The 11,180-nt window shown below is 37.8% G+C and overlaps 2 protein-coding genes across 3 annotated transcripts; one reads left to right on the forward strand and one right to left on the reverse strand.

Annotated features, from left to right (window-relative positions):
• Positions 1 to 247: 247 nt before the first annotated feature.
• LOC110891506 (receptor-like kinase TMK4) lies at positions 248 to 7,704 on the forward strand. 2 transcript variants are annotated; one of them, XM_035980404.1, is made up of 3 exons: positions 248 to 2,713; positions 2,864 to 3,274; positions 7,578 to 7,704. In XM_035980404.1, exons 1-3 carry the CDS (start codon positions 565 to 567, stop codon positions 7,601 to 7,603), a joined length of 2,586 nt encoding a protein of 861 aa, XP_035836297.1. In that variant the 5' UTR covers positions 248 to 564; the 3' UTR covers positions 7,604 to 7,704. The 2 variants fall into 2 exon arrangements, with proteins under 2 accessions (XP_035836297.1, XP_021994900.1); XM_022139208.2 differs by lacking the exon at positions 7,578 to 7,704 and having other exon boundaries at positions 2,864 to 3,587.
• LOC110891507 lies at positions 4,742 to 6,757 on the reverse strand. Its single transcript, XM_022139209.2, has 2 exons — positions 6,242 to 6,757; positions 4,742 to 6,132 (listed from the first exon to the last, which is right to left on the reverse strand). Exons 1-2 carry the CDS (start codon positions 6,623 to 6,625, stop codon positions 4,855 to 4,857), a joined length of 1,662 nt encoding a protein of 553 aa, XP_021994901.1. The 5' UTR covers positions 6,626 to 6,757; the 3' UTR covers positions 4,742 to 4,854.
• Positions 7,705 to 11,180: the final 3,476 nt, after the last annotated feature.

Genomic DNA, 11,180 nt, shown 5'->3' on the forward strand with positions numbered 1-11,180 from the left:
CAAACAAATTATGAGTGGTTAAGGGGTGTGGGTGGTGCCAACCCACAAATCCAATACTATTACATTTTGATTCTTATAAAAGTTAGTTTTTGTAAAATATCATTTGATCTGGAACACAAAAATTCAAACTTTAGGCCATCCGTAGTCATAAAGCCCTTTGTAGGGCGTTATGCGACACGTGTCGTGCCACGTCATACAGGGGCTTTATAGAGCGTTATATCACTAGAGCCCGTAGTCATAAAACCCCTACCCATCAATACCTAATTATTAATTTTCGGTTTTATTAATTAATTATAAAAACACTAACTAATTTTTGATTGGTCCAAACTTTGAAATCTCCCCCATACTTGGCGCTATATATATCACGCTCCACTAATTTTTTTGTCTCATAAAGCCCTTCGTAATGGTGTTTGGGGCTTTATAGAGGCTTTATGTGGGTGCATAACGCCCCACTACACATGACCTTAGTATTTGAAACATATTTAAACCATGTAAGACTAGTCAGTTACATATATAGACTCCACTCCACTCCAGATCCACCACCTGGTTCACCTCCTATAATCAATGGCCCATCACTTTCTACTCTTCATCAACTTCTTCTTCTTCCTCCTCATCTCATTCTCCACCTCTGATGACGCCTCCTTCATGTCAAAGCTTTCCACCTCTATTTCCCCTACTCCATCCACCTGGAGAACCGATGATTTCTGTGTTTGGGAAGGAATTAAATGCGACAACACCAGACATGTTATTGCCATAAATCTAGTATCTAAATCGCTCAGCGGGACTCTCCCGTCCAACCTCAACAGCCTTTCGCAACTCAAAACCCTGTCTCTTCAAAGAAACTCACTCTCGGGCGACTTACCTACTTTAGCTAACCTCGCTTTCCTCACAGAAGTGTACCTTGATGCCAACAATTTCACTTCTATTCCTTCTAATTTTTTTCTGGGTCTCACCAATCTCCAGACCTTTAGCATTTCTGATAATCTAAATCTGTCGCCATGGAGTCTCCCTAACGACCTAAGTCAAAGCACCAATTTACAGTCATTTCAAGCTAGCAATGCTAACGTTAACGGTTTCATTCCAGACATATTTGATAGTTTCCCTAGTTTTCAGAGCCTCCGTTTGTCTTACAATAATCTTACTGGAACACTACCTGCAACTTTTGATGGATCGGGAATTCAAAATCTCTGGCTTGACAATCAACTTCAAGGTCTTTCTGGTACGCTTGATGTAATTTCTTCCATGACTCAACTTTATCAAGTTTGGTTACAAGCTAATGCGTTCACCGGTGCTATACCGGACCTATCAAAATGCATAAATCTATTTGATTTGCAACTTAGCGATAATCAATTAACAGGTGTAGTTCCTAGTTCTTTGATATCTCTCCCTACATTAGCCAATGTTACCTTACAAAGGAATAAGTTACAAGGTCCATTGCCGGTATTTCAAAATGGTGTAAGAGATACCTTGGGATTAAGTACTAACAGATTTTGTCTGGCTACGCCCGGAAATTGTGACCCACAAGTGACGGCCCTCCTTGAGGTTGCTGAAGCTCTTGGGTATCCAATGTTATTGGCAGAATCTTGGGAAGGTAATAATGCATGTGCCAATTGGAACTTTGTTTCTTGTGATTCTTCGGGAAAGAATGTGACTGCAATAAGCTTTTCAAATGTGAAATTTTCGGGTACTATTTCACCTTCCTTTGCGAATTTGACTTCATTAAGGAGTTTATCATTGAAAGATAATAATCTCATAGGGTCTATTCCTGAGATTTTGACATCTTTGCCGGATCTTCAACTTCTTGATGTGTCAAACAATAATCTTTCGGGGATTGTACCTGAATTCCCACAAAAAGTGAGGGTTGTACTTGATAACAATCTTTTACTTGGTGAAGACATTCATAATGGAAGTATAAAGCCACCCGATTCTACACCAAATTCTAGCGCTTCAGGTGGTAGCCCAACTCAACATTCACAACGGAAGCTTGTTTCCGCTGGTATGATTGTTGGTATCGTGATTAGCATTCTTGTTTTTATATGGATTGTATCATACATATGTTACTACAAGTTTTATAAAGTTCCTACCAAATTACATAGTCAAGTTAGTAGGAATCATAACCACACGCCTAGTTACGAAAATGGTAGTCTAATGATTTCCATTCAAGTGCTCGACCAAGTGACCGATAATTTCAGTGACAACAATGTGTTGGGGAGAGGTGGATTTGGAGTTGTTTATAAAGGCCAGTATGACGATGGAAGTATGATTGCAGTCAAGAGAATGAAATTGGGAACAAAAGGGATAAAAGAGTTCCAAGCGGAAATTGGAGTTTTAACAAAAGTTAGGCATAGACATCTTGTGGCTTTTCTTGGTTACTGTATTAACGGTAACGAGAGGCTTTTGGTATATGAATACATGGAACAAGGAACTTTAAGTCAACATTTGTTTGAATGGAGAAAACATAAAACCCCTCCTCTTAGTTGGAGACAAAGGGTTTCCATTGCTTTAGATGTAGGAAGAGGGGTGGAGTATTTGCATAGTTTGGCACAACAACGCTTCATTCATCGAGACCTAAAGCCGGCTAACATCCTTCTTGATGGTGACATGAGAGCAAAGGTAGCGGATTTTGGTTTGGTTAAGATTGTGCTTGATGGGAAGCACTCAGTTGATACGCGATTGGCGGGGACTTTCGGTTATCTGCCACCAGAGTATGCCAGTGAGAACTACCACCTTCCCTTTTTCAATTCAATTTCTTCTGCAGTTACATATGTTATAAATATAATGGACATGATTTAGAGGGTGCTTTGTATGGTATAACAGAATTCTTAATATGATAACTTATCCGTTTCTTTTCTTGTAAAAACAGGGAACGGGAGGGTGACAAGAAAGGTGGATGTTTATGCATATGGGGTAGTTTTAATGGAGTTGGTTACGGGCCGAAAAGCAGTAGATGAAACTATGTCAGATGAGAGTTGTCATTTGGCTACATGGTTTAGAAGGGTCCCTCTCCTCTCCAAGGAAAATATGGTAAATTGTATAGACCAAGTTCTTAATATTGATGATGAAGTAACTCTTGAAAGCATAGTCAAGGTGGCTGAGCTGGCAGTCCATTGCACTGCGTGTGACCCGTTTCAGAGACCTGACATGAGTTATGTGGTTAACGTGTTGGGTCCTCTTGTAGAGCGATGGGAACCCTCTCAACAGGAAGAAGTACAAACTTACCATGGTCACCATACGAGCCTTCCTCGCGTTCTTCAAGCAAATGAGGATACCTCAAGTATGTCGTCGTTCAATGACTTTCAGGCAAACTCAGTGTAGCATTCATACTTTTTAAAATTTTTAGAAACATAGTAATAAAAAATTCAGCTCTTGTCAACTTCTAAAAAAAATGACCTGACCCGACCCGAAACCTGTTCTGACCCGGACCCGTTCCGACCCGAACCTGTTCCGACCCGGACCCGTTTCGACCCGAACCAAAACAACCCTTTTTTTATAATTGACCCGTTTTGACCCATGACCCGACTCGACCCAACCCGACCCGTTTGCCAGGTCTTATACTAATTAACTCCTCATACAAGTATTTTATTTCAATTTGTTAATAATAATTTCATCATATTATTTGATAATACAAATAGTTTAACTATCTTTTTCCTTTATCTATGACCTTCCATAGGCACTGGCTGCACCGGTCTTTTTGTGTACAGCATAATACAAATAAAGTTTTTCATCTTTGACTTCCTTAAGTCTGAATGAAACTGTATCTCCTTTTTCTAATTTATCACCCACTCTTGTGATTACATAATTGCTAAGAGAATAGCTAAACCTTACTTCGGGAATGACTTCTTTTGCCTGGTTGATCAGAACAACAGCTAAAGGTTTTTCGTTCTTCACAAGGCCTCGTAATTTGTCATTTAGATGACGCACTATATGTTTTTCGACATCTTCGTCTGGCAAACGAACGTCTCCTGGGAATTTTACGTCACGTTCATCTAGTGTTTTAGATACCGTTCCGAAAGGCATTTTACTAGCTTAGAGAATATGTTTGTTGAAAATATGCTTATCTACAAAACTCTATTTAAATGAAAAATGAGAGAATTTAAAATATTTTAATTTAAAGACCTTTGATTACAATATTTTTTTTTGTATGAATAATGAGAGAATTCAAAATATTTGTTATTTTAAGACTTTGATTACAATATTTAATATTTAAGATGAATATATTTCCACATCATTTTATTAATGAACTTAATTACTAATGATAAATCCAGTCACCTTAAAACACCACTCCATCCCATTCCCTATCCTCGTATTTTTAGGAAAGCTAAAGGGAATCCCAATATTTAGGGATTCACTATTCCTCACCCCGTATTTAGTTGCATTTTGGTTTCACAAAAGAGTTGGATCAAAACAGAGTACGATCTGTTACACTAGGGGTGAGCAAATTTAGGTCCGGACAAAAAATAACCGAGAACCGAACCGAAAATATACCCAACCCGACCCGAACCCAAATACCTAGGTATTTAGATCGGTTCTAATTTTTCATATAAAATAGGGTCGGGTCGGATCGGTTCTCGGTTCTTTTCATGGTGAAACCCGACTTGGACCTATAGATCGGAATTGACCCTATATTTAGGGTAGTGAATCAGTTTTGTCTTTTATGTTTGATCGGTTCTCGGGTCGGGTCGGGTAATGGTCGGGTCAGGTCGGGTTTTTCCTTTTGCTCACCCGTATGTTGCACCATAACTTGAAAGTCATTTATTTTGAATCAATACAAACACATGTCAAGAGTTTATCAATTCAGTTTATACATACATGATACAACTAACTATATACAATATATACGACTCGAGTCGTTTGCTACACCATACTACAGAAGTTGAATTCGATCTGCAAGCGGTGGTGCAACGAGTAATATGGAACAGCCTGTTTTCGCTCCTCGGTTTCAAGTTCTTTAAGTGGTATGGCTGCTAAAAACCTCTTGATAAACTCTTTGCAACACTCTTTCCCTTTGCAAACCACCTGGTCCGTCCCACTTTCGGTCAAACTCGAGCCATTATCGAATCTCAAGATGTACGCTTGCTCGCACCCTTCAACGAGCCGTTCGCCCAAAGTGTCGATAATATAGTAACCGCCTTCATCCACTTTCAACACGAAGAAATGATCGTTCCAGCTGACTATGTACACCCCTAGGTTTCGACTGATTTCACGATCCCATATATCATCAAACGACATTACTCCTGTTAAGGAGTCGAATTTCTCGGGACTGAAAAACCCAACGAATGATTTCTCGCGGGAAACAGTTAACGGACGGATTCTGGCACGTAACACTGTTTCAAGGTCGAAATGTTTATCGGGGAATTCGACTACGTGGGTCGTGTTTTCGCAAAGGGTTCTCCATTCGGATGAACCGTCGATAATGAGTGTGTCGAACTCTTGGACCGTTGGCATTGTAGTCGAGTCATTCGACATGAGCCAGTGGGCCATAACCGTGACTAAAGCGGTACAAGCACTTGGTCCGGCTGCTTTGTCACTGCGTTGATCGAAAGAAGCGAAGAATGTTTGTGTATTAAGCTTTGACTCACCGTCTCGACTAACGAATTCTCTTGTTTCCCATGTATTTTGAAACGAATTATTCGTCTTGTACTTGTCACCCGAGACAACCGAGTCATTTGAAAACAACGTGACCGGTCGGGAATCTTCAACTTTTGTTTTCGACGGTCTAAAGTTTAATCGCCGTCTCTTCCAATCAAATATCCCAGTCTTTTTATCCGGATTAACAACAACCGAAGACGACGGTGGAGTGGTAGATAGCAACTCCGATGTTGCATCCGAGTCGAACATGACTGAGTCATCCGAGTCAGATAAACTCACATCTTCCAAACTCAATTGTTTCTTCTTGGCTCTTACAACTCGAGTACCCTCCAACTGAGTCGACTCAGAATCAAACTCACCAGAGTCCCTAATTTCCACAAAACTCAACAAAACCGAGATTGTAGCCTGTGTCGTTAATCCGGACACCATTAGATCAACCGGAAGCTTCTTCTCGATCACTGGAGACTCGATTTTCGAAACAAACTCTGCTAAATCCAGTGATACGTTTCCGATCTTCGACATTTTCCCCTTCATGTATTCTCCCTGAATCCATCAATCGTTAATATTAACAATTAGCAATGAATTAAAATACCCAAACCCACAAGGTTGATCTTGCCATTTTACTTAAAAAAAAAAAAAAAAAAACACTTACATAGGTTAATTTTAACGTCACAATCCACGGAACAAACTTATGTCCATCGATCTCACCACCAATAGCTGACGTTTCTGAAAACAAACAAACGTTTTCCAAATCATCTTCTTCTTCCCAAACAATAACCTCCCCTTTCCTGACGGTTCTCTCCTTGCACCACCGCAGTTCCGGCCGCCGGCGATGAAATCCGACGGCCGCCAGCCCGTGTTTCCGTTCACCTTTCCACCTCAATTCGACCCCCATAACCTTATCTCTGCCTCCGGTTCCGTGTTCGAATCCTTCTAGCTTTATACGTTCCACTTTTACTCGGAACTTTTTGGCTCCGGCATCCGGCGGCGGCGGAGAGTGGTGCCACGGCGACCAGTTTTTCTTGTTGACGACCATTTGAATTTGAAGAATATTGTAAGAATTTGTGGGATTTGGGAGAATTTTGGGGTGCTTTATAGAGGGTTTTGACTATAACGATGGCGTTGAAGGGATTCAGACACGGAAAGTAACCGAGTTTTATGGATTTTGGACGCGGCGTGAGGGAAACTTTTATTGAAAATGTCTTTTAAGAAAGTTTACAGGTTAGCCCCTATAGGCTTTATATTTTGCAATTAAATATCACTAGTTGTTACATGCTACATCCGCGCTCTACCACGGGCCGACCTGATTTTAACAAATTTTAAATGAATAAATAGATGTGATGGTATAAAAGTAACGTTAATGGCATGTATCCGTTCAATATTGATTTGATTCGTTACGGTACCGATACGATATCGACAATCAATATAGCAGCTAAAAGATAAAATGTAAACATAAAGTCCTTGACGCAAGTTTTACATAGAAAACAATAAAAACAAATACCGATACCGATTTTATTCAGTCGATATCAGCCAAGTTCCTTTCATTACCTGTACGACTGTACTATATCGGCAATGGCAATTGTTTAAAGCATAAGAATGCAATTGAAATTAAAAAAACACACAAAAAAGACAAAATGTTGTAATGCTATAGTGATTTTGAGTTATTTAATAGTGTTTGTTATTATTTGTTAGATTCGTTGAGGATGAGTAATTGAACTTTATGATATAACTAAGGGTGTGAATTTCTGACATGAAATGATAATATGACACGAATCTATTACAAAATTTGTGGATTTGTGTTTAATATAATTGGGCTCGGGTCGGTTTTAAATCGAACCTGTTTAACTAAACGGATCATGTTCGATTCAACCCGAAATATTGGAATATGTTGGTAACATGTCAATTTTTGTAACGAAATTTATGTCGGTATTGATCTTGGATAAAGTTTCAAATTTAAGTCCCTTTATGCAAATCTTTGTAAAATTCAGGGGTTGTTGGAATTTTAATCACGTGATGTGAGAGAAGTCCTGGTTGGGGAGCAATGGAATTGCGTGAGAAAGGCTAAAGTTCTGGAAGTGCTCTTCTAGTTTTGTCATATATTTACATGAACAGTCCCTAGATTATTTTATAATTGGCAAATAACATGTATTTAATCTGTGGTTTTTTAATTTGAAAACCATCTTTATATACTAGTTTGTATGTTACTCTGACTAATCATCTCTAAGAGCATTCACATCTTATCCATTATCTTCATCTCTATTGTTATACTTACCATTTCTACCTTTTATATATTTATTATTACCTTTTCTTTATTCTCTGCTCACTGTGAGCTCATAACCACTTTCTAAAAGTATTAGAAAAATTTACTTTTTCTTTATCCTCTGCTCACATCTACAAAACAAAAAACAACCGTTGGTCTATCTGTGTATGCACTGGTGGAGCTTAGAGTAAAGTGGGGTATGCACCCACCCCTCCGAATGTTTCGGTTAGAAGTGTAAAATTTCCTATTTTTCGTCCGAAAATTTTAAAATTATATAGGATTTCCCCCCTCCCCCCAATTATTTTGCCTAAATATTTATACAATATATAAATTAGGTCCCATGACTTTCCGTCCTCTCAGAACTTTTAATCAAACTCTACCATTGTAGGTATGAGTGAGTGGTCAACATGGCTAGTGTGTGGTGTAGTGTTTGTAATAGAATAAAATTAGATAACACAAAAAAAAAATCTAGAAACGAAAAGAATATATATTGTATTTGTATTCTACTTTTGAAGTTAATATCTAATTATTATTATTATTCAACGTATACAAATTACACGGGGGAATAGTGTTTTCCACCTATAGGGTGAAATAGGCGGTGGTAGCTATCTATTGGTTCACATGGGCGGCAAAGAGAATAGTGCCAGACAGTTGCCTGACACTCTTCTATTGAATCAACAAATTTACGATTTTATCCCGCTTTAAATTTACGATATTGCCATGAGTTCAAAATTATGATTTTACCCCCCACTTAAAAATAAATTTACGCTTTTACTCCCAGCTAAAAATTTCAATTTTGCCCGCGGTTCAAATTTACCATTTTGCCCCGTTTAAATTTACAGTTTTGCCATTAGTTTTTCCCTTAAAATTACGATTTTGCCATCAGCTCAAAATTATGTTTTTACACCCACCTAAAAATAAATTTATGCTTTTACTCCCAGCTAAAAATTCCAAATTTAACATCGGTTCAAATTTATGATTTTGCCCCCTTTAAATTTACAGTTTTGCCATTAGATTTTTTTTCTCACAGCCAAGTTACGATTTTGCCCTCAACTTAAATTTACATTTTCTCCATCGCTTTTGGTTGTTTTCCTGGCTAAATTACAATTTTACCCCCAGTGAAAATTATAGTCATTCCTGCAACTGCCCGCAACTCACTCATTGGTTCATTTAATTTACGATTTTATCCTTGAATAAAAAATATTATTTTGCCCTCAGTTCAAAATTACGTTTTCCCATCATTTTAGTTTTTTTTAGCAAAATTATAAAAGTTTTTGTTTTAATTGGTTGACTTCATTTAATTTTTTTCGATGTCAAGGAGCTGCCTAACACTCGCTTATTAGTCCTGAAAAATTATAGTTTTGCCTTGAGCCGAAAATTACGGTATTATCATCGTTTTAGTTTTTTTCTTAGCAAAATTATCGTAATGTTTTCTTAATTGATTGAGAATTATTCGGCCATCGTCCCGCAACGCGGGCGAGGCAACTACTAGTTTATATATAAAAAGGATGATTTTTACGGACATAATTTTTAACAACGTGATTTTAAAATAAAATAAAAGGTCAGTGAGCAAATTTGAATATTGACAAATAGAGCAGGGGCTATTCTTGTGGTTTCAATTTATTTTGCGGTGAGCTTTAAAGAAAAGTAAAGATACAAAATAAATTTATCCGCGCGGCGCACACGTGTATGTGACATCGTAATGATCACGTGCACAAACTTGCCACGTATGTTTTCCTCAAAAATCCTTGCTAAGTAAATGAATCTTCTAAAGAGCTAACAGCTGGCTGGACTGGCAGAGTATCTCAAATTTTGAAATATTTTCTGTTTTTTTAATATTCGTCAATTAAGACCGTAGGGTATGGTGGAGCTTGGGTTTGGGGCATGAGTTGACACGTGAAGTTTGAGGCCCCCCTCCCCCCGTCTAGTGACGTGTCCGTGGGGTATGGCGGGGCGTGGATGCACCGCGTGGGTTGGCAGGTTATTAATAAAATATATATATATATATATATATATATATATATATAAAATCTAAAACCCAAGGCGAATAGGAGGCCGCCACAAGCCCGCCCCACGCCCGGCTTCAAATCCAAGCCCCAAGGGCCACGCCCCAACCCAAGCCCCCCTGGGATAATGACTTGGGCGTTTTCCCTCAAACCCATACCCCAACATAAGCCCCATACCCCACAGTCTAAATGAAGCCATTTTCTTCTATTTTATTTTTACAGAAAAAGTAAATGAATCTTCTAAATGATAAGGATTCACGGTCGTGGGTAGGAGATGATTCGGGATGGTTCTTGAAGAAGTCGATAAAAAAGGTGAGAGTAGAAGATAGAAGTGAAAACAATCTTTCTAGTTGTGGATGGTGTAAGTAGATCCCTCTAAAATGCAACATCATGGCTTGGTGAGGAAATCTGGACAGATTAGCTACGAAAGTAAATTTAAGGAGAAGGAATATGAAAATCACGTTTATTATGTGCCAGTAATATGAGGAAACAGTGGATCATCTTTTTACTACTTGTCCGGTGACCAATAGGGTTTGGTTGGGTTTTAGCGATTGTTGCAATATTCCTCAATTTTCACTTTCGATTTCAAAGATATTATGAATAGTTACAAGTTCTCTCAGGTGGATAAGAAAGCGAAGAACATTATTCATTAGGGGTGTTCACGGTTCGGTTCGGTTCGGTTTTTGGGTAAAATCAAAACCGAAACCGAAATGTCGGTTTTTGGGTTTTAAAAACCGTTTGGTTTCGGTTTTTCGGTTTTTACGTCGGTTCGGTTCGGTTTTTCGGTTATTTCGGTTTTTGGAACAAAACTATGTAAGATTAAAAAAATAAAAAAGTATAATTTATATTATAACAATCTTTTTATATATTTATATTTAAGTTATTATAGTTAACCAATTTAATTAATATTGTTTACATAAACCTAACCTTCTAATATATTTTTATGTTTCTTCAAAGTTTTTATTAAATTTAATTTTTATATTAAATTTTGTTATATCTTATAAGTAATAATAAATCATTTCAATTGTAATGTTTTTATTATAAACACTTAACATTCAGAAATAAAGTTAACATTTTCTACTAGCATTGGGTTAAACACTTAAACAATTTAAACTTAAACATAAAAATATATGGATTGTAACTTATCGGTTCGGTTCGGTTTTTTTCGGTTATTGAAAAAGTTTATCCGAAAACCGAACCGAAAGTTTCGGTTATTAAAAATCCGAAAACCGAACCGTCGGTTTTTGTTTCGGTTCGGTTTTTTCGGTTCGGTTATTTCGGTTATTCGGTTACGGTTCGGTTATTTCGGTTTTCTTGCTCACCCC

The sequence above is a fragment of the Helianthus annuus genome, chromosome 11 (genome assembly GCF_002127325.2).
Source record: "Helianthus annuus cultivar XRQ/B chromosome 11, HanXRQr2.0-SUNRISE, whole genome shotgun sequence".
NCBI classification, from domain to species: Eukaryota; Viridiplantae; Streptophyta; class Magnoliopsida; order Asterales; family Asteraceae; genus Helianthus; species Helianthus annuus.

What these genes read in the sequence shown, in the direction of transcription:
- LOC110891506 (XM_022139208.2), top strand. Translation starts at nt 565, where the DNA reads ATGGCCCATCACTTTCTACTCTTCATCAACTTCTTCTTCTTCCTCCTC. An exon ending in TCTGCCACCAGAGTATGCCA is followed by an intron (nt 2,714 to 2,863) that starts GTGAGAACTACC and finishes TTGTAAAAACAG; the next exon opens with GGAACGGGAGGGTGACAAGA.
- LOC110891507 (XM_022139209.2), bottom strand. Translation starts at nt 6,625, where the DNA reads ATGGTCGTCAACAAGAAAAACTGGTCGCCGTGGCACCACTCTCCGCCG. An exon ending in TGACGTTAAAATTAACCTAT is followed by an intron (nt 6,133 to 6,241) that starts GTAAGTGTTTTT and finishes TGATGGATTCAG; the next exon opens with GGAGAATACATGAAGGGGAA.